Source organism: Stegastes partitus, unplaced genomic scaffold, assembly GCF_000690725.1.
Source record: "Stegastes partitus isolate 25-593 unplaced genomic scaffold, Stegastes_partitus-1.0.2 Scaffold1752, whole genome shotgun sequence".
Lineage (NCBI taxonomy): Eukaryota > Metazoa > Chordata > Actinopteri > Pomacentridae > Stegastes > Stegastes partitus.
Window position 1 is genome coordinate 66,288 of NW_007579483.1, and position 24,346 is coordinate 90,633.

Genomic DNA, 24,346 nt, shown 5'->3' on the forward strand with positions numbered 1-24,346 from the left:
AGCAATAGTTTCCAACACTTCACGTTGCGCCTTCCGGATTCCTCCAAAAAAAAAAAAAAAAAAAAAAAACAACCTCAGGACGGCTTGTTGGACAGACAGCTCCCTACTTTACGACCCAATATGTTTCATGTGTGGGTGACATACGATCGGTGACAGGACGACTCGGGGGAGTTGAAGTGCAGCAGGAACGAGGACGAGTCTTGGCTCTCCCCCGAGCAGTTTACGCAAGGTGATACAGTGGAGGCTTGTGTTGCGGCTGACTGACCGGACGGCCGCATTGCATGGATTTATTAGGCAGCAAGTCATTTATGATGTTAGCCATTACTCTCTGAGCTCCCGTTCCCTTCGCTTCCCTCCCAAAAGTTCAGTCGGCGGATCGTTTGGAGAGCGACAGGATGGCTCCTCTGACCGGCTCGGCTGCGCACAAACAGACGCTCCTGTGGCTCATCATAGGTGAGTCTCTCACACTGTGGCTGCATTTGTGTGTGTGATGAAGATACTAGCGCATTGTGGGGATAAACTATGACTTGTGTGTCAAAAATATAACAAGACAAATCCTCAGATTGAGCAAATACGGTGTGAAACAAATGTCTTGAGCTTAATAAACCCAGTTCAGCCACTCATCCCCTTTATTTTAACACAGATGACAAGTTTTTTGTTCTTTACAGCAAAAACAGCAGTGGCTTTTATGTGTCTATAAAATGATTTAATAACTGTATTTATGTGCAGCCCATAAAACACTTAACCCAGTTTATCATTAATGCCCCAACATGTGGCTTTGTTATGACAGACTGTATGAAGCGTACTGTAGGATTAGCAGAAGCTCCTACCAGCCTGTGTGCTGTGTAAACACTATCATCTTTTTTTTAAATTATTAAACTAAGCAGTGTAGTTGGGAACAGGTATATTTTCAGGGTGGACTTGCAGCCAATTGGAGGGCAGCTGCAGCACCTTTAACTTTGTCCTATTCATCTATTTCATGATGTTCAGATCAAGAGAAAGAGTCTTTTCTAGCTCTTAGACAGGAATATTGTGTTTCACAAGGTGCTCAGTATAAATGGATGAGTGAGTTTGACAAGTCATGGGCTCCTTCTTTTCTATGGATCGTAATGCTTTTTAAAGTTTTAATCGCTTTTAGTTCCACTGTTTTGAACGATAAACACATTTTTAACAGATTTAATTATTCTCCAAACAACACACTGCACCTACTGGCTCCATTGCAGGCGACACTTTTATTACAGTGATTATTGGTTTGTGTTCGACCACATGCTGACCGAACGAAATGAAAACGAGCTCCGACAGCAGGCGACCTTCTCCTCTTCTCTTATGGAATATGTTGTTATGGCTCAGCTGAAGAGACGCAAAAATAAAACACGAAAATACAAAAAGTGAAACTCACCTCAAGGGTTGTTTTCTCTTAGTGTGCTGGTAACTTGGTTGTGTTTTTTAAAGGCTCCTGCTTATTTAGATGAATGACTCTGATACATATCTCCTCTAGAGTCTCTTTGAACTTTTGGTAACTTGAATGTGATGTCAGGTTGGTTTTTATCAGTCTGGAAGCTTTTCAAGTCAGATATATTTGCAGCAGACGGAAGGAAGCTTATTGGAAGATGAGCAAAATGGGCACCTGTAGTTAGAAACTTTAAACCTCGGCTCTATTATGAAGCTCATTCAGTGTTTGTAAAAAAGAAAAAAAAGCATAAATGAGTAAAAATGAACACATGAGTCTGTTTTAAATGATCTGTACAAACCTGTTGCTGGGTGAAGCAGCTCACACTGGAGGTGAACTGCTTCCTAACTTCTTTCTGATTGCAATTTAAACAGCAATTGTTTTTTTTTTCTGTGATTTAATCACAAGGTATATGTTGGTGGTCTACTTGGCATTAAACAAGATGTACTTTATTCGCGCTTCGGGTTTAGGATGGCAATGAATGTCCATGTCCTTGCTTCATGTCTGGCTGGAGATATTTGTTCTAGGTTTGTCCACATCTACCTTGTTCCTGATCTCTGTCGGAGGGTTAAGGTCAAGGTTTAGGTTTTTTTTTTCTTCTTCCAAAGCATCGTCCCAAATACCTACTTGTCTTTAAACTCCACAATGCAACATGTAATGGCTAGAGGTAGCTTCTTATAATTTCTTTATTGAAGTGATAGAAAACTGTGGTAGAAATGTGTGTCTGAATAGTCCAGGCACCTGCAGAGAGTACAAAAATGCTAAGTGGTGGGAAATGGCCTGTCGGAGCTTGTTTATAAGACGTGCTGTCCGACCACGTCACAATTCAGAAGTGTTTATTTTATAAATGGCCACACCCGAAGGCTGACGGGAGACCTGGCTGTTACGGAGGTGGTTGGGAGGTTGGTGCTGATTAAATATGGATATAACGACGTATATTTGCAAACAGTCTCTCCCGGAACTTGTTCACATAGTCGGACTCGGTTGTACACATGACAAACTGCACAAACAGTTGCAAGGCGAATAGAAAGCTGCACAGCTGGCCGGTTACGGCATGAAGTGCATGTAAACGTCACAATCATCGGTTTGCAAAAGTTGCCCAATCTGATGCAGTTTTGCTAAGTTAGACTTGCCCATCTGAAAAGTGGCATTTAGAAAAGTGTGTTACCGAATAGCAGCTCCTTCTTAAAGGATTCAAACTGATTAGAGGGACGGAGTCAGTTGCCTTTTTAAAAAAATTGTCGTTTGCTGTAAACTCGTCTCTAGTAGAGGTTGAAATCATGAATCGCTTTGCTGATTTGAAACACTCAGTTCAGAGGCATAGTTCACCTAATCTGAGCAGTCACATCACTCAAATGCACTACAGCACATTAATCAGTAATTGAGTGCATCAAATCAGGATGCACAACAGTCAGCGAACACACCGCTGTTTATTTGCTCTCCTTTTACACACACATATTAAACACATATCAAAGCTCTTGTCATTTTACACTTACAAACAAATTCCGTCGACTTGGCCTCATTTCTCAGTCTCCAGCAACAATGCTAACCGCTAAATGCTTTACCCTGAGCTGACCTGTAACATGAACCCCATCTGCAAACCCCAAACTAAACATCGTGGAGAGCTACAAAAAAAAAAAGTACTGACTGTACACGCCGTTGTTTAGAATTTTTCCTCTCAGCACTTCTGAAAAAAACAAGTCACATCTGCACAGCTGAAATGTTGGAAAGCTGCAGTCGGGACACACAAAGGTGTTCATGGCAGCTTCCTCTGCTCTCTGCTCTTTGTTTCCCGTAACAAAGGCTGCATGTAGGTGCTCTACATTTACAGAGAGAGAAAGTTATGAGTCATCACGGCAACACCAGGCCACGTTTGTGCTGTTTCCCCAACTATCATAACAGTTGATAAAGTTTTGTTCTGAAAAGTCACAAAGCACTTTTCTTCCCAAGATCCCAAATAGTGATTCCCATTCAGGTGCTTCATTCAGCTGTCTTGGGTGCTTTTTTTCTTTTTTTACTCTGTCATTCTTATAGGCTTTTAAAAAAAATCTATAGATTAAATTAATACCTCACGTCGGTACATTACAGCAGTCATCAGACTCTCATCACACGGCAGAATCCGTTTTTAACTTTTTATGGTCCATAGAGTCCAGAGTAGATAAGAGGGAAGGACTCTGTCACTCTTTCCTATACATATGAAGGGATTGGCACCGAGAGATCCTTTAATCCTCTTTTTCTCTGACGTGATCGTCTTTCATGTGACGGCTCAGGATTCAATTTGAATTCATTTGAAATATTTCACACACACGAGCCACTCGGCAGACGCTGGTGAGACGACAAAAAGGGAAACGACATCTGGTAATTCAGACAATTTGACCGGAGTGACTGAATATTCAGAAGGCAATCAAAATGTTCAGCAGCAGCTGATTCATGAGGCTCAGACTGAATCGTGGGACAAAGTCTGTCAGGCCCCCACAAAGTAAGAGCAGGGGGGGTGATTTAATAAGTATGGGGCAAGACTTGAATGAAAAAAATATGAAAAGAAAAGCCGTTTTAATGAAATTTGTTTGGGTGGTTTAATTCAGGATCAAGCAGGCTTTTAGAAAAGCAGCTGAACAAACGATTGTTTCGGATTCTTTGTGCTCCATCTTAACTCCTGACTGGGGCACCTGTAGACCCCAGAGCTACACTTTCTGTCCCATCTCACGGGTGCTTTATTCCATCAATCTCATTTTATTATGTCTTTGTCAGTCATTTTGTCCCTAAATACTTAACATACTTCTGTTTCAGTTTGTGCTTTTTGAAATCACCCTGTCAACAGCGCTCGAGTCAGTCCGTGCAGTTTAATTTGCCAGAACTAATTTCTGAGTTCATGTTTGCCATTGGTGCTAATTTCAAGTACCGCACACTATTTAGGGGGGCAGTGGGACTCCCCTAAATACTGCTCTGAAAATAACATGTTCAGAAACAAGTCAGAAAGCAACGCATGACTTCATGATAAAATGTTTTTATTATTATGAAACATGAATATAACCCCAGTGAGGATTAAGCGGTGTATAGATGATGGATGGATGGATGAATATAATAAAGAATATGTATTTGAAATGATGGAAAATGACAGGATTCAGTGGTTTTAAACACATATGTGGGATAAAAGCTGCAATTTGTATTGAAGATAAGCATCTATTTTGTTCTTCTTAACATGCAAATTAACTGTAACTTATGAAATATTATAATCAGCTTTTTTCAGAGGACATTAATTGCATACCTAACAACATTTTGATCATTTTGAATCAGTGTTGTTGTCCTTGGTGACCCTCGGTGGTCTTTTTATATGTATGTTGGCACCCACTGACCATAACAATCATTTCTCCTGCTGATCCTCCAGCTGAAGCTACATGAGACTTCGGCAACGTGAGCGAGCCAGATCAAGTGGATATCTTTACCCAGGCGGTTATTTGGAAGTTTATTGTTTTCATCGTGTCCAAGCAACAAGCCTACATGTGAATGCCAGCAACAAAAAAAACTGTCGAGGGAAACATGACTGAGGAACGTTTGTACTGAACAGGCTGTGGATTTTGAAGACCCCTTCTTGATTCCAAGCTGCTGAAGCTACAATTCAGCCTAAACCAGCATTAATTAGTGTACAGCGAATAGAGCATTGATGCTTTACCTTATAAGAAATCATATTTGGGTTGTAGTGTTTGCTTGATGGGTGTGCATTGTGTTGATCTGGGTATTTGCTTGGATGCATTATCTGAACGTGCTGATTATAAGTCCTATTTGTTCTAATTTAGGGTTGCCTTTTTAAAGAACTGGTCCGGGACAACAGATTGGGGAAAACTCTGGCTCATTTTTCTGGCTATCGTCAAGCACAATAAAAATATGTTTTATATGAGGAATGAGTTTGTGGCGAGTTAACAGATGGAAGCCTAGCTTTCATTCTCCTTTTAGCTCTCATTTTGGTCTCCACCAACCTTATGAGGGAAACGTGTGACCACTGAAGCTTTGATTATACTTCCTTGTAGAGCTGTTGGTGTTATACTACCTTTTTGCTTGGATTCTGCTGGAAGGACGACAGCCAGTCTTATGCTTTTGTAGTATTTGTGTCCGCAAGGTTCAACTAAGGTCAGCCTCAGTTAAAGTCCCCTCGGCCACAGTGGTCATGTGTTAACTGCTGTGCATGTATGTAGCGTCCAGTGGGATAGAAAAGTAATATACTGGCAACAACCTTGCGTCCATGGTGTCCACAGCTGTCCATGTGTGCATCCACAATACTGAAGGCTGTTCAATGCATTCACAGCGGGTTGGCTTCTACGTATCTCATGCATGGACACCACTGCTCTTAGGTGTAGACAAATGTTTGGCTGTGGAGGGGTCTGTATGGACTTCAGTGGACTTACTTTAGCGGACCTTTGCAGATGCAGAAAGCATGTGGCTGATGCTATACATCCTACACTACATTTCAAGAGCAGCAGTGTGCATGCACAGAACATATAGATGCCGACTTCGTGCACATGTTTGGAACGTATTCCTCGGAGTCGTAGCGGTGTCGTGTGTTGTGCTGTCTGAGCGCTTGTCTGCAAGGGAGTTTCATCAAGGCTCAACCTGTCCTGAGATGCTAAACGTTTCACAGTGTTTCACCAGCTGGTTGCTAACTTTGATTGTCTGTTTTGTGGTGCTGGATGGACACTGTGAAGTGGGTATTTAGAACTCTCATGAGCTCTTGTTCCAAATGTAATTTGAGTCTACACTGGATTTGGCCCTCCGTCCTTTGTGATGGAGCAACCATTAAAATTTCCAGCATGCCGATGGCAGAAAAAGTATTCAAACAGACGAGAAAATAAGCAAAATCTGTCCTTGTGTATCTCCAGTGTTTTTATCAGCGGGAGGCAGCAGATTGGATGCAGGCTTACTGATGACGACATGCCACATTTTTCTTGAAAAGATAAGCGTTACTTGCATCAGTATGGGATGGTTCGACTCTTCCTTGTGTGATGTAGTAGCTGGTTGGCTCACATCCTGCAGCCCCAGCAGACATGGATGCTTTTTTTTTTTAAAGGCAACAATGTGAACAGGAGCGAGCAGGATGGGAGGAGAGCCAGACTGAGCAACAGTTGACCCCCGACTGCTTCACATACATTTTCAGGAGCCTGTGATGTTGCCACCAGAGACAGTCAATGTTAATTTTCCGCCCCAGTCCCCGCTTAAGCTCTCAGCTACCCAGAGAACATGGCATAGACTCTGTAAGAGCGCTGGGCTCTCGTTGCCTGCGTTCTGTGTGGACTGAGTGCGTATTTCTGGTGTGAAGGACTCAAGGGGATGTTTTGAAGAAGCTTCATAAATCAGCAGAGAGAGAGACGAGGGACAATGTGAGCTCAAGTTGCTCTAACAAGACAGAGAGAGATGAATGAGGTAGGAGGAGCTGGATGCTGAAAGTTTTAATAGCGCTGATATATAACTGTGACTGTTCTGGACGGCGTCCATGTTTGTTTGTGTGCATCCTGTGCGAACAGACCCGCCCACCGGACTCTAGCTAATTAGATAGATGGTGAATGAAGGATAAAAGGAGAGAAGACGGAGAGTAGAAGCAGCCCTGCCTCCGTTTGATGGAGTTGTTTTTCATATTGTTATCTAATATTCGCATGTAATACTAGATAACTCCCCTTGTGCGCTTCCTCTGCCCAGACGAGATATCAGGCAATTGATAAAAACGCCGCCTCATGCTTAGCTGAGGTGTTTCCAACCAGGCAAAAAAATCCACAAAAGGAAATCCAAATAAGATCCTGCTGACTCGCCGTTTTCAATATTCTGCTTTGCAAATTCGCCTGTAGCACGGTTAGCTGCAGCAAAAGCGGTTCGCTGTGCTGCAGTCAATACGCAGTGGAAGAGTTATTTTGAACTTTTCTTTTAAAGAGCCTGTTTCCTACTCATTTGAGAGGATTAGTGAGCCTCAAGGCCCGGCTGTAATTGATGAGCGGTTCAAGCGGTTTTGTGTGTGCCTACAGTTTTAGGAGATCGTAATTTAGGAGGTGCTGAGCGTCTGGCGTCGCCCGCGCTAACACAGACTATGATTTACTCCTCCCAATTAGTTTCAGATCACTGGTTCTGCTGGAGGACAAACCGTGTGTATTTTCACGAGGAGCTTTCTTAATGAACAGACCGCCCGTTTTGCATGTGTGTGTTGGGAATCTACGCAATTACTTTCAGTTATCACGCTGCAAACAGGGATCCTGACAACGAATGACTTTTGCATAACAGTGGATGGCGCTCAGTGATGGATGGTTTGAATGGTCAGTGCAAACATTTCTGTCCGTAATTATTCCATTTTATTTTATTTAGTTTTTAAAATATGGCAGCTGGAGTTTTAGGTGATGCAGCTGGAACATCTGGTTACTGAATGCTGCCATGATTAAAGCCAACCCAGTCTCCCAAAAATTACATCCAACTAAACTGCATTGTGGGTGGCGCAGTTGGTAGCACTGTTGCCTCACAGCAGGAAGGTCGCCGGTTTGCGTCCCGGTGGGCACACCGGGATCTTTCTGCGTGGAGTCTCCATGTTCTCCCCGTGCAGCGTGGGTTCTCTCCGGGTTCTCCGGCTTCCTCCCACACAGTCCAGAAACATGTTGAGGTTAATTGGTGATTCTAAATTGTCCGTAGGTGTGAATGTGAGTGTGCTTGGTTGTCTGTCTCTAAGTGTAGCCCTGTGATAGACTGGTGACCTGTCCAGGTGAACCTGCCTTCACCCTAAGTCAGCTGGGATAGACTCCAGCCCCCCATGACCCTAGTGAGAATTAAGCGGTGTATAGATAATGGATGGATGGCAGCTGGAGTTTTAGGTGATGCAGCTGGAACAGCTGGTGATTGAAGCCAACCCAGTCTCCCAAAAATCACATCCAACTAAACTGCATTGTCATTTACATTTTAAAAGAAACGTACTTTTGTTGTGAAAGAAACACATCTTCTCAGCGAAAGGCAACACAGTGACGAGCAGGAAATGCTGGAAAGAGACATACAATCTGCATACAGAGGAAGGAGGGAAGGATGGAGGCATAAGTGAGCAACAGGACTTTCACCCTGGAGACGGGGTTTGTGTCTTGTGTGAGATCTTTTTCTGAAGTTTTGTTTTCACTCTCTGGTTGGTGTCGGAACCAAAACTGTGTGGTAACGTTGAGGAAAATATCACGGTGCAGGTTATTATATGACCCTTTCAAGGCATGTTTGAACATTCTCCTCCATTTTCCAAGATGACGAGTCCCGCTGTGCCTAATATCTGATATCACGTTTCACTCCGAATGTAATTGAAAATGCACTTTAGTCGAATGTGACTTTCGGGTCTCCTTACAAATAGTGACCAATTTACACATCCATCACAGACACGGAGCAGCAATAATATTTATTCAGAGTTAATGTCACTGCTACGATCCAACCTCTACGGTCAGCTGGATGTAGCAAAAAACTAGTTCTTGTTGGCTGAGGTGAAGCAATTTATTGCTCAGTGAGGTAAACAAACGCAAATAATAAAAAGAAAACGAGTGAATGTTGCTAAAATCCATGAAAATAAAACCAAACTTAAATCCAAAAGCATCACCCACACCTAAAAAAAGAAACTAATCAAGCAAGTGCACAGGACATGAGTAACCTCTAAACTCAGTTGGACAGCTGCTAACTGAAGCCGAAGTCCTCACCAAGACACGAGCAGCTTCTACGTAGTTAGCGGCTGCCGACAGAAGCTACAGCTGAGCACACCAAAAACACAAAGACACAAAACAAGAGGCACCAGGACGAGACTTTGGTTGACGTTTTGTAATCCAGGTGTGCAAAATGTTGCAGGTCGACTGGCTGAGGGTGGAGGGAGTTGGGTGGTGGTCCAATCAGGGACAGCAGGTGGGGAGAACAGGGCCTGGAGTGCAGGTTTGGAGCTCCAGGCTAATCAGCTGCAACAGGCTGGAACTGTATCTCTATTTGTCATTTATTCTTACGGTGTATAGATAATGGATGGACGGATGGATGGATGGATGGATGGATGGATGGATGGATGTTACAAATAAAGACACAAATCAGATGTTTCCTTGTGCGATCAGCTCTCAGGAAGTATTTATTTCTTATTGCTGAGACAAGGGCAAGCTAAGTTTTTTGTATTTTACTTCATAAACTGACTAACATGATCCACGAGGGCAGGGGGGGTGTTTAGTGTGACTCATTGATCCTTTAACCGACTGAGTTGTAATCTATGGCCCCAACCTTGGCTCAGGAATATCAGCAGCTCAATTGTGCCGTGTATTGATGAACCCACGGCGCTGTCCTTGGTGCTTAAGTAGCTGACACATTTGTAATTTTCTCTGCGTCCCACCCTTCTGTCAGCTTCGTTTTGGATTTGTAATATCGTCTGACCTATAACCTACAAATGCTCATGTCTATACTATGAAGGCAGCGTTACCCTCAAGACGCCGAAGAGGAACATAGAGACACACTGTAGTGTTCCTACAATATACTATTAATTTCATATGATGCACCCAAGACCAAGCCACAGAGTATGTAGCGGAGATATGACTATAAGAAATGTAGTTTTGATGTTTGATGGTATGTGAGATTAGAGCAGGTCATCTAACTGAAGAACCTGATCTCAGCTGCTGTAGTTACATGTTTTAGGGTCATCAAATCTGACAAATAAGCTTTATTTGAGTGCTTAATTTCCACATCCAGTAGAGGAAGAAGTCTACAAGAATGGGAATCCCATTATATCAAAACCATAATCACTATTATAAGATCATAAATGTGTTTGGGTGCTCCAACTGGGGCATCTCCCCCGCTGTTAAAAAATAATAAATCACCTCTTCCCTGTGACTGATTGTCTTCTGAAAGCCTTTTTTTTCCCCCTCTGGCTGCTCTTTTTGGGGATGCAGGTGCCCGAGCATTAATACAGGACATGAACAGCAGTGCATGTGTCACATTTTTCGATTATAAAAACAGAATCAGACACGTAACTCCCGTTCCTCCTCAAAATTCCAAGACATCAGGTCTCTCGCTGAGAAACACAGAGCTGATTTTACAGTCCATTTATCTGGGCCGCTGCTCTCATATATTACATTTAACCTTACATAACAGCGCCATAGTGAGCCTGTCTCTGTGCTTCACTCAACCAGTGCATCAGACTGGAATTTTCTCTTTTTTTTTTTCTTCTTGTGGCATTTCTGCTTCACATGATGACATGTCACAGCGACCGTGTGGATGATCCAATCCCACAACATGGAGAGTTTTAGACATACAGTCATGTCAAGCCAACAATAAGCCAGAAAGGGATTTCTCCACATGTTCGTCTAAGCAGGCTGGTTGAATAGTAACACGTTTTATTTATAGTGATGACTCGAGGGGGGAGTGATTGAGGCATGGAGCTGTCCCTCACAGGCATGGACTTGTGCTTCTGACCGCTGAGCTGATCAGCTGCAGCAGTTTGTTGCTTCGGGGCTACAGTACAGGCCAGAGGAAGCTATATTAAATCTCATGCTGTACCAAACACGCAGTTCCTACAGCTTGTGATATTTTTAGCCCATGCTAGCGGCATGGTCGAATGGATGGAAATGTCAGTCTGGTGGTCGATCCGCCACTTTGCTCCAAACTGAAATATCTCCACAGCTACTGGATGGATTTCCAGGAAGTGTTGCACAGACATTCATAATCCCCAGAGGATGAACCTCCCTGCTCTGACATTTTCTGGAAGGTCATCATGAGATTCACACACCAACTGGATTACATTTTAGTCAGACATCCTGAACATATATTTTTCCATACCGTCAGGCTGAATTATGATATCTTTTCGTCAGGTCCAGTATTTTTTTGTTTATGAGCAAACAGCTGCTAAACAAATCGTAGTCCCATCAGCCTCAGTTGTACATCGTGTTAACATGCATTGGGTTTGCTTCAAATCAGCATGTCAGGATTGTCACTGAGAGCAAGTACGTTAAATTATTAATTCTATGTTCTATCAGGTGGTTTAGGTTACTACATTGGTAAAATCAGGCTTTTACATACATATATAAGTAATATTAATGTAATGATATAATATTTTAGTATACCAATCACAAAAAAGACACTTGCATACTTTTTTTTCAATGCAGGAACTTTAAAACATGGTATTTTTGCTTTACTTTACTTACTCCATGTCGTGGAAAACAGTCTCTAGCGGTGCGTAAAAGTTGAACCGGCAAGTTGCTGCAGTTCAAGAAAAATGTTGCTTTGAGGCAGTAAAGTTACTTCAGGCAGCTGTAATGAGCTTCAGCCAGCAGAATAGTTACTGAAAGTCTGTCAGATTCAGATTTCAGATTCAGATTCAGATTTATTTTATTGTCATTGTAACAAGTACAACGAAACAAAGGTGCAGTCCTTTCAGTGCAAAAATATAAGAACTTGTAGAACAATAGAAACTTTGTAAACACTGTATATACAATATAAAGGAAATATATATATAAAAACAAGCAAAAAGTGTGTTGTGTTCGCTGTCATGAAAGACATTTAAAGAGTCCTTGTTCATGTTCATCCTCTTCAAAGAAGAGTTGTGTGAAATGCAGCCTACCACAGATAAAAAAAATAGCAGCACAAACACACCTCCATAAAGTAATTGTAATCTTCTTGTAATTTTCAGGGTTATATCGCCCACTTCACTATGATGACAGCGGAGCCCAGTCCCATCCTTGTAAAACGTTTTGGAGCAGCGTTTGCTGAACTAAGGTGAAGGTGTTACATGAAAACCACACCTGCTAGTCAAGCAACAACAGCTGAACAGACTGACTGAGAGTAATGCAGATTCTTGATTTATTTAGAGAAATGAATCAGGAGGCAGGAAGACACGTTTGCATTCAACCGGCAGGACTAAATGTGCAGCTGGATAGGCAGGGCCTTGTAGATACACAGTAGGTGTTTGAATTACAGTGTTTATTCAAGGCTAGTATGAGTGAAATTTGTTTAAAAACCGATAAGAAAAATCTAAGCTAAAATGATTTCTTTGGAGTCTAAATAGGGCTGCAGGGTTGGTAGTACTGTTGCCTCGCAGCAAGAAGGTCGCCGGTTTGCGTCCCGGTGGGGGCACCGGAATCTTTCTGCATGGAGTTTGCATGTTCTCCATAGGTTCTTGCAGGTTCTCTCTGGGTTCTCCGGCTTCCTCCCACACAGTCCAAAAACATGTTGAGGTTAATCGGTGATTGTAAATTGTCCGTAGGTGTGAATGTGAGTGTGCTTGGTTGTCTGTCTCTAAGTGTAGCCCTGTGATAGACTGGTGACCTGTCCAGGTGAACCTGCCTTCACCCTAAGTCAGCTGGGATAGACTCCAGCCCCCCATGACCCTAGTGAGGATTAAGCGGTGTACAGATAATGGATGGAGTCTAAATATTGGCTCTAGAAAGCACCTAAATGAGGGAGGTAGGTGTTTAGTTGGCATTCTTTTAGTCTTAATTCATTTGTTAGTTGATTTTAAGTGCATCTAATCTGAAGTTTGTGCTTCTATACTCATCTGTAAAATGAGGTTCATATCCTGTGTTCTATATGTGTAGAAACTCAGCAATAAGAAAAGGTGTGATTGCATGTGCAAAAGATTAATATCTAGTGCTCACACACAGTCAGTCTTCTCCCAACGCAACAGAAGAAGGTTTTAAATAATACATATGATATTTTAGTGTGAGGATTTCTGTAAACATTCAGTCTCCACTCGGATCATCTGAGGTCACGAATCTGAACTAGTGACCTTTAATTCCTCCGGTCTGGTTTTGACAGTGGCTTCAGATTTCCTTGATCCAGTCTGCCGTACGGTGCTGCGGTCACCGCTGCAGATTCGATTTTCACAGCCTATTTATCAGAGGAAATCCATAGGTCGCATTTAGAGTCGCCCCAGAGGTTGTTCTGAAAAGGTTTCAGATGAAAAGGTATTTTACGGTTTGAATTACACACTGGAGCTCCAATGAACTGCCTTCCATCAGCGTTTTTTTGGATTATTCCTCTCTCTGTCTCTCTCTGCCGCTTGTGATGCGTAACTTACCAATTTACTGGAGGGGATTTAGGATCAAATTGAGCGAGGCGGAGCATAAAATCCCAAATTGGACCAAATGAAAGCAAATGGTTTTGTACATTGCAATATGAATTAGAAAGTGTAATTGCAGCTAATTTGCCAGTCATGCCATAGAAATAAACACAAGTGTATGAAGAAGCAAAAAATACCCTCATTCCACTGTAAAGTTCATGTGGTGTTACCGTGAATTTTGACTGTATTTGGGCTCATTTGTCATACTTTGTGTCTTGCAACACCGTCAAGAGGGTGTCGTTTTTCCTCTGTGTGCGTTCAAGCCAAGATGGATCCGAGCAGTAGTTTCAACAACGCATCTCTCCCAATGATGTGAGACGGGTTTAATCGCCACACTTATTGGTGGTAAATCTGGACAAATAGCCCTCTGCCCCACAACGATCACCTGGTTTAGCAGCTCATCCGTCTGTGACCGCGATGCTTCATATATCACTTTGATCTCAGCTAACAGAGGCACCACATTACCTGCAGAGGCCTGTCACTGTTAGCTACCATAGACTGTACAAAAGATGGACGTAGCTGCCGTGACGTCACCCGTTGGTTTCTGCACTGAGAAAATGAAGCCAGGGTTTTGCTACTTCCTGGTTGACATCTTGGATTTTTGGCGCCAGTGACGCAAAAATCGTCGGAGGGGGGCGGAGCCATAGGAGCAGCGATTGGTCAGACGGATTGAGAGGCGGGCCCTCTCTGCCCCGCCCACATTTACCACCTTCTGCTCGCTTCATCTGTATGGTCGCTGCCGACTGTCAATCAAGCCAGTCACGCCCCTTGCCCCGCAAAATGTTGACGATTTTTAAAAAATTCAGTGTTGATTTATTTTCAGATTGGTCACCTGATCTCTGGATTTGACCATGAAAACTAATAAGAAAAAAATCCTGAGCTGGAGGAATGCGGTATTTCGTGATCTGTGATCACCTCTTTTCCAATTCCAGTCTATGGGAGCCAGGGCTTTTTGTATAATAGACGTAGGTTTTTGACACTTCTGGTTGGCTTCATTTTTCAGCGCCGGTTGCTACGTCCATCTTTTGTACAGTCTATGGTTTGTAAGTAAGAAAGTAAGTAAATATGAGTAAGCAATAAAAAAGCTGCTTACTTCATGCTTATTGTTGTTAAAGCTCCTCTCTACTGCCCTTGTTATAGACTCTTTACTCATGTCACATGCATTAATTTACCTCGGGTAGTTGGGCATGATTAATCATCCCAAGTTAACAAATTTTATTAATGTCATCCATTTTTTTCCCCTGAAAGAACAATAATAATTTCCTGCTATGCAAGCATGGCAGTATCACTGTTAAACAGCCAATAACATACATACATATATACACAAATTAATTGTAAATAAGTAGAGAGGCTAAGGCAGAGACAATTTGTGAAAGAAAATATGGGAGACTGAACTTTATGCGTGCATTCCAGATGGAAATAAATGAAGATAGAGATATAGGTTATCAGTTTCAACTTGCTCTTTTAAATATTTTGTAGTTTCACAAATTGTTTTTGCAGGTTTTATCCTGTTTTTCCATCTTGATTTTTGCATACATTTTTCTTCTCGCTTGTCTTATAATAAGTAAAATAAAACAACACAGAGCAAAGCTTGTATGAGGATCCCTTCATTGTAGACTTGACTGTGACTAAAGTCCATGTCTCTGGTCCGGCCCAGAAATACAAATCTACTAGGAAGACAAATACAGACATGGAGTAAGTCTACATCACTTTTTTGTTTAGTATAATTTTGTGCTTCTGGGAAAAACACAGAGAGAAAGACGAAAGAGATGAGGATGTATTCAGAATACTAGAGGAGACTTTTTTGACTTTAATCACAAGTAGCATTTTTACAATATAAAAAAAAAATGAAAAAACTCCCTCCTTTTCTCTCCACGTTAGTCTGTTTCATAGCTGTTCATGACTGGTGTGCATGTAAGTGTGTGTGTGTGTGTGTTTTTGTCTTGTGCGTGTATTTGTTTATGCTTGTGTGCTATATAGGTGTGAGCACTTGCAAAGCTGTAACCCAGTTTTCACTGTTATGCCTCAGCAGATAATGAGCAGCATTCAGGCACTGCTAGTTAATGAGGCATGTGTGGATGTGCATGTGTATCATTGTGTGTATGTGTGTGTGTGTGTAAATGCTGTCGTGTTTGTGTGCGTTTGCTGTCGTGGTTGACACCAACTCTCAGACAATGAGAGACAGTCTCTCTCTCCCACACACACACACACACACACACACACACACACACACACATGCATACAAAAAAACACAAAAGCACCAGAGCACACAGTCTCACACGTACATGTGTGAACTCAATCATGTGAAGCACCGAGCGAATTGTGAAGACGTGTTCTCCCTTTTTATAGCAGTGCCCTTGAGCAGGACTCTCAAATGCTCAGCTGACGTAAAGTGTCAACAGGGGAGGCTGAGTTTGTGAATCTACACATGCAGCTGTATTTAAAGGAAGCACTCGTAGTAGTTGAGTGGCATTAATTCAATTTATTTAACTACAGTACATAGAAAATATTCTGTAGCTTTGGAGCCATGCAGCGAGCTGTGCTGTGAGCCTCTGAAATCATAACAAAAAAAACACTATTTTGATTGAAAGCGCTTTAAAAAATGAGGAAATACACGACAGCTGTATGCCGACTGAAACTATATGACCATATGCCAAGTGATGGACACTTTTACTCAAGTGCATTACTGTGCAATATAAGTTACTGAATTATTAACCTTGTGGGATGCAGCTTGGACTTAAGCTCCTGGTCCCGGCAGTATCACTGGCTTTCTCTTCCCTATAAACATTATGACCCTCAGGAAACTTGTTTAAGTTGTTCCCATAAAAGTTTAACCTGATCATAAAGTGTTTTAAACTACTGCACTTTTCAAACATATTCGGTGCCAACATTCATGCGCCAACATCCTGACACGCTCATAAACCGCTACATGCTGCAGCCACATAAATATATTCATGAGCGCACAATTGAATGGCTAAGTGGAAACACACATTGCATGGTAAACATCTCATCAAGCTAAAGCGGCTATACGTGGCAGAGTTATGTACATCCACGGGAAAACACATTATGCACATTGGCTTTCTGCTTACATGTAGAAAGCCAATGTGCCAGTTATGTGCTTTCCCTTAACAAATTAAAGGAAAGCACATAAACGCTTTGACCCATACAGAGCGGAGATCCAGCGGCTCTGTCAGGCTGTGGGGGTGTCGCTTTGCTCGTATGCTTTAGTTTCACTTTGTCCCCTTAGAGGGAAGTGTTACCGCAAATCAATACAAAGCTGCTCTAAACCCTTTATCTTTTGATGAAATATTTCTACCCTGATGGGAGTCGTCTCCTTCAAGATGGGGTCACCGAATGAGTATAAAAATGATAAGAATTGTAGGTTATGGCCATTACAGCCTCCAGATTTCAACCCAATTGAACAATGATGGGAGATTTTGAACTGCTGGGTTAAACTTCCCATATTTGGTGTTTTATGTTTTAGAAAAATGCTGTCCATTCGTTCTGTGGAGTTCCCGAGACTTGGACAATTAATGCTGAGGCACATCGGAGCCGTTCCAGTAGTAAATAGTGTGATGACCCCTGAGGTCATTTTGTGTCTTGTGGGTGGTTCTAGTTCGGCTATTGGTTCTGTGAGTGGCTGTTTAAGGTAATCAGGAGCACCGGTGACACCCAGTGTGTTCCTGGGTTACTTAAGGGCTGACTGCAGTCTAATCTCTCTCTACTCTGCTTCCCTCTGCAGGTATTGCATCGGTCTGGTTATGGGTTAGTTTTCTTTGTTTAGGACATCTGCATTTACAACACTTGCACTGACATAATTCATGCACACATCACACACCACTGACTCTATGTACTCTCACAACCCCATACTGGTTTGGTTTTTAATTTGATATAATTTAAGGGAATAAAGCTTTAATTTTTGAAACTTGGTGTGTCTCTCCTTTTGTTGCGGCCGTCTTGAGCCAGGTCGTTACAATAGTGGTCCAACACCTTACTAAGATGCCGATGTTGGGTTTTCCCTTATTTCAACACCCATCTGCCCGAGGTGGTAGCACTTGACAAAATTTATTCTGCTGTAACTGGCTGAGTCCACTGACACTTATCACCCCATGTATACCCAGTTATGGATCTATTATATATAGGGAATTGATCACAGACCTTCACATTACCTTGATAGCAAGGCTTTGGTGCTGACAACCATCCTTGTCCCAATTCTGGCCAAACTGTAGTTGGATCGCAGTTTGCAAATTGGATTGATAAAGCTTTTGGACTTTTCCATGCACATTTCAGAGGCCTTTACTGTACATTTGAGAGCCATCATAGAGTGAGTTATTTAGGCCATAGACGTCTTTAATGTTCTATGGTGTTGCAGCAAAAACAGAATCTGTTCTGTGGTACAAAGTTGAACACTTGCTCACTGCTTGCCTCAGTTTAAACATCACACTTACTTGGTTCTATACTTGGTCTTGGACCCAGTTCAAGATGGGCTGAAGTTGTTGATGCCAAGTTTTCATTAGTTTGACTAACAGTTTAATATTCAACACACATAAGTTTGGCACCACCTCCCACAGTCTGCTTTTAAGAAGGTTTTCTTTTTGTAATAAATTCAATCATCCATCTGCAGCGTAGGTGGTCGGTGAAGACGAAGGTGAAGACTTCACAGTTTGACTCAAAAAAAGCAAAGATGACTTGCAGCTAGTCTTTGCCCCAGTGAGTCACTGCATAGCTTGAACCTGAGTTGGCTGTATTCAAACAGAACATGACGAAACTGCACACGGAGTTCATGGTAAAACGTAGGTGGGTGATTAAGTGTAAATTCAGACACTTGTGCGAGCCGACTCCCATGAAGACTTGATGTGCGGCGCGCTGCGATGACCTGCGTGTTCTGACATCTTTCTATCAAAGCAGCCTTGAGGTTTTCAGCGGTTTGTGCAACAGTGATTGAACCACAGTGGGCAACGTTTGCTCCCCGCTCGCATCAGTGAGCCGTGGGCGCCCATACTTCTGTCTCCGCTCCACTGGTTGTCCTTTCTCGCATCGAGTTTGACAGATGCTAACCAATGGAACAAACCACTGGACCTGCCATGTTGGAGCTGCTGTGACTCAGCTCCGTTTGTTGAAGTCTTTCAGATCCTTATACGACCAGTTTTCCTGCTTCCATCACAACTTTAAGGACTTATTGTTCACTTGCTGCCTCTTGTATCCCACCCGTTGGCAGGTGCTATTGTAACGAGACACTCAATGTTATTTAATTCCCCTGTCAGTGGCTTTAATGCTATGCCTGATCAATGTGTGCAATATCGAAAGACAACGAGTGGTTGCAGATATCATCTTTCACTCTTCTGTCCAGTCTTACAGTTCTAAGCACTTTGGAAGCATTTAGTTCTTCTTTTATTGTTTGTCTTGTGCTAACCCAAGCTCAGCTCAGGTTGTAAAAAACTGTTTTAGACTTCCCCTATTTTGACAACACGACCACAAAGCATATTTAAGCTGTAGACTGATGAATGAGATGATGATAATGTGTGTTCAACCTGCTCTGTATCTATAGATAACAACACTGGCTAATAATTGCAGCTGATGCTGTTATGAGAAACATTTTTGTCATTTACAAAGCATTAGTCAGTAATACTGGCACAATTATAGGAAGCATGGGGAAAAAAACAACAACTTCATGATCTCCCAGATGGATGTTTCCTGTTAATCAGAAGAGCTACTCCAGATCGGCCAAATGGAATCATCCATATTTATCTCTGCCCGTGTTCCCGATCACCTCGCCAGTCAGTTCCAGTCAACTGCGACCTCTAAAAAATTAACCAGCCATTTCACGAGCGTGTAATCGGAAGCCCTCCATCCCCGTATGAACGGATTACGGGGGTAATCTGAACATCTGAGGAAAATGTGAAACCCGACCCCTGCGGATGGGTTGGAGAGGAGGAAGGAGGAGAAAGATGAATCTGATAATGTCCAGAGCGCCGGGAAATAAGACAAAGACGGATTAAGAATAGAGAAGCAAGACATGATATCAGCTGCGGAGTTTCAAATTCAGTGGCGCTGACTGAGCCATGAGAGAGCAGAATGAAGTTACTACACGACTCAAACTACTATGCATTATGCAGATAAGGCTACAAGCATACAGCAGGTGCAGCGTTAGTTATGTCTTGTTAAATGTAAATGAAACTACAGTATTTGATAATGGAATCTTCTGCTTTCTCTCTGTATCATCCTGCTGTTTTAAGTCTCCCAGTTTGTTTTTGTTCTGAGCACAAACTAGAAGTTGTTCATGCAATCCTGACATAAAATTTTTCTCTCTTCGTATTTAACGTCCGCTCAAAAAAGGACGATATCTCAGCTGTTCGTGGCGACAACTGTGGCCGTCGCTGGTTCAGACGCGCTGCCGGCAGAACAGCAGCACTGACTTGGACTGGGTTTTCTCTGATGGGATTACAAAAAACAGAGAGAACATAACAACTTGGCACTGTTTGCCCATTTCATTTTACATATTGTGCGGTTACCGAGAAATTGAAAGATGCGAGCAAACGGTATTAAGGGATAACTCAGAAAATTCAATTTGGGATTTTAGCCATGTGGAGCAACAGTTTATCCACTTGAGATGGACGGAAAGAGTCGTGGAGAAGTGCGCATAATTAAAAGTTGTGTTACTTTTAAATTAAGGTAAAATTACAAATGTAAAAATGTGCTTAAATTACAAAAAATTTAAATAAAATAAGGCAGGTAAAATGTAGTCAGAGGTGATCGTGATAAAAAATATACAGTCATTAATATAAGAAAACATCATGGACACCTGGGTGAGAACCAAAGAAGGACTTTATTATTATAACTATTACTTTATTATTAAAAAACTTTAATACTAACCACTATTAGCAGCATAAATGGAAAAACCGTCCACTCTAATCGGACTAACAGGTAGCGCAGAGATGTCCCAAAAACACACACAAGACCGGGCATTGCCAGACAACACAGTGGTTGTTTACGCTCTCTTTGGGACACTGAGCCTCATCCATCACTCGAAGCCTTCCTCCATCTGCTCTGGATTCAACTCTTCTGCTCTTGACTCAGCCTCTCTGTCCCAGTGTGAGCCGGCGAGCTGAGCGATAGTCACAACAGGGATCGTAAAAAACACAGCAAAGATGGGGCACGCCTCGCTGGAGCTAAAAGTTCCAGAGTGTGAGTAAAAGTCAGACAGATGGAGGATCAACCAGTTGCATTTTAACATGCAGTCAAGGCGCCGCATTCACCTGCTGGTCACGCAACGCTGCGGGCTCGTTTGAGTTGGGACAATGCTGGGACTGGCTCAAAATGACAATTAATTATAGAAGAGATAATTTTTTTTTTTTTAGCTGAGGTAGAACTGATCTTAGAAACAGGTTGTCCACTGATTGCAAGGTCGGCAGCTCGACCCCTCACATATCAAAGTGTAGGACACTGAACCTGAAGTGGCTCCCAGTGGCAGGCAGGCGCCTTGCATGGAAGCTTTGTCACCATCAGTATGGATGTATGTGAGTGGGTGAATGAGAAACACTTTGTAAAGCACTTTGAGTACCACGAAGGTAAAAAGGCGCTGTATAAGTGCAGACCATTTACCATAACCCCAGCCTGGGTACAAAAACGTTTCCTGACACTCGGGTGATCATACATCCATTTAGATGCATGACAGTGGCTGCAGGTGTCTTCCAGCAGCTGCTATGACTTCATCATCAAGTTTACTGTGACTTTATCATGCCACCTATCATGTGCTCCCACTTTGCAACAATTGAGATCTGCAAAGTACACTTCAGCATTTTAATAAAAATAACAATCTGTTTTTAAAAATACTCATAAAAGTGCATGTGGACAATTATAAATTTATATATAATGAATTATTTTAGGGCTGCAGGGTGGCACAGTTGGTAGCACTGTTGCCTCGCAGCAAGAAGGTCGCCGGTTCGCGTCCCGGTGGGGGCACCGGAATCCTTCTGCGTGGAGTTTGCATGTTCTCCCCGTGCAGCGTGGGTTCTCTCCGGGTTCTCCGGCTTCCTCCCACACAGTCCAAAAACATGTTGAGGTTAATTGGTGATTCTAAATTGTCCGTAGGTGTGAATGTGAGTGTGCTTGGTTGTCTGTCTCTAAGTGTAGCCCTGTGATAGACTGGTGACCTGTCCAGGGTGTCTCCTGCCTTCACCCTGAGTCAGCTGGGATAGACTCCAGCCACCCACGACCCTAATGAGGATTAAGATGTAGAGATGATGGATGGATGTATTATTTTAAATGTCCATGAAATTGCCAGTTTCGGTGTACATTTAGGAGTAAAGCTGAACCTAATTCAAAGCTTAAACAACAATCAGAGAACAGAGACTGAAACTGAGGCCCCTCGGCGTGAGTGTGACCCGACATAACGTCTCCACTCTCCTCCTGTGTCTCCAGCGCTGAACCAGATACTTGGACAAAAACAACAAAAGGCAGAGGATTTATGCCTCCATTTGGTTTGAGGGCAGAATAAGAGAACAGAGAATTCCGAGGAGAGGTTTCTGCATCCCTCTCACTTCAACATAATCTACGGCTGTACGTTTTACTGCCTCTGTAGACACCTTAAGTCCACAGCAGAGAGTTTACATAGCCATGAACTGGAAGGTTTGTTTGTGAAGCTGCAAAAAAAAAGAAGAAAAATGTAGTTCTGGAATAATAAACAGAGGGGGAAAAAAACAAAAAATTAATGTTAAATCTGGATTATTTCAAATGAAACTAACAGTAGCAGTATTTCACCCTGCAGGCGGAAAGCGCTGAAAAAAGAGGGATCTTTTGCGGCGTGCGGCAGTTATCGAGATCAAACTCTGTGTTTTCAAAGCGTTAATCTCTTAAATTGATGCGAGAGATACTAGTCACGGGGAAAACATGAAACAATACAGCAGTGAAATGACACACACACACACTGTGATTTCACTCATACTTGCACCTAATAAGACCTCCACTGCAGAACTGAAGTGGATGAGTGGTTCGGTTCTGCAGGCGGTGCTGTGACACGGCGCCACACAGCCATTAATGCCCCAACAAACTCACTGCGACTCAAAGAACTTTCTAATCCGTGCATGAACTAGTTGTTTTTTCCGTCAGCAAGTTTAGCCCTCAAATCTCAGAACAACTGCTCTGCGCCTCAGAGTGTAACCAGAAGAGTCCTGCATCACCCGGCGGATGAAACAAACGGGAATACGCTTGATGACTTTGGTCATATTTATGATTGTTCTCTCCCAAGGCTGCGGTACTTTTTCTAATATGAATGAATATTCTCAGGCCACAGATATTGACGTAGGGACACAGTGTGTCATCGAGTGTAATCGTGCCAGTTTATGTCATCCAGGTATTTACCGGTATGGAGAAGGAAACTGAACCATCCATCCACCATTAGCTCAGTGTGTTATTTGTTTTAGGTTCAGACAGAAATCAAGTCATGTTAAAGACAATTTATTGGGGGGTATTTTCAAATGTACAGCAACATCAGAACCGCTCAAGCATTGGCGGCTTTGAAGTACTCAGAAAAGATAGTCAAAGCTAAATACCTGTTTATTTATACTGAACAGAAATGGAGTCAATATATCGTCGTCTTTTTCACACGAGTGTGACGAATGCTTATAAAGAGTCCTGAGCAGAGGCTACAGATCAGCTGTGACAGAAGTAGAACAGTGAGTTTACAGGACGTCATCTGGCACCTTTATGTCCAAAGTATTTGTTGACTCCAGATATTAGATTAGCTAATTCTAGAATTCAAAAGCTTGCTGGAAAAGGAAAAGTAAGATGTGAAATTTAGGCACTGATAAATGTGTTTGGGATTTATCTCATGTGTTGTTTGAATATGTACAAATGTGAGAGTAATGCAAAACAGAGAAAAGTATTTAATTAACTATAATGTTCAGTGTCCAAGTTGGGTCAGACAAGCCAAAAGTAAAAAGTAAACTTGGGACTTTTCTGAAAAATGTGTCCTTTTTCAGTCTTACTGCTTGCTTTAAAGTTTATTGATTGTACTACATACCACTGTTTTATGGTCATTATTTTATTAAAAATGAAATTAAATGAATAAAATTTGAGCTATTGGCTAAATGAATCATGTTTGACATGTGGACAGGTCACTAAATTTAAGCTTAAAATAATATAAAAAAAAAATCATGAAAATCACTTTATTCTAAAATCTTTTTTTTTTTAATTGCCCCCAAAACAAAGAGTTTGCTTTAACCAGACCCAGTAAACAACAAACAAACCTGTGCTGCAGCTCAGCTAAGAAGCCACGACTGACTCAGCCGCGACTAACAAAAATAAATGAATGAGTAAATATTCAGCTGAGGCTGTGTTTACGCCGAGCAGATCGGAAACAAATCGAAATGAGAACTGAGTGGAAAAATAAAACATTCTTGAGCGATGAAACAAATGCAGCGTTCTCTAATATGAAATACAGAAGAGAGGGTTTCCGATAACGTGTCTGAAGGTACGTTCAGTTTGAATCTTTCTGGAGTTGATGTTTGTAATAATTTGACAAACACCAAATTTATAGAAGATCTAAAAATGTAAGAGGTAAATTATGTCAAGCCACTATTTTCCCCAGACTTTATAAGACCTGTGGGCACAAATTATTAGTATTTTTTAAATTTAAAAAAATATATTAAAAATACGGCTGCAAGGTGGCGCAGTTGGTAGCACTGTTGCCTCGCAGCAAGAAGGTTGCCGGTTCGCGTCCCAGTGGGGGCACCGGAATCTTTCTGCGTGGAGTCTCCATGTTCTCCCCGTGCAGCGTGGGTTCTCTCCGGGTTCTCCGGCTTCCTCCCACACAGTCCAAAAACATG

At 42.2% G+C, this 24,346-nt stretch overlaps 1 protein-coding gene across 1 annotated transcript in view; it reads left to right on the top strand.

The window, feature by feature from the left end:
* The first annotated feature begins 300 nt into the window (after positions 1–300).
* Positions 301–24,346, top strand: part of LOC103372416 (receptor activity-modifying protein 1-like) — an 84,713-nt gene continuing 60,667 nt past the window's right edge. The window contains exon 1 of the mRNA XM_008302056.1: positions 301–453. Coding sequence (XP_008300278.1) covers positions 396–453 — 58 coding nt within the window. The 5' untranslated portion in view covers positions 301–395. The remainder of the gene's footprint in view (positions 454–24,346) is intronic.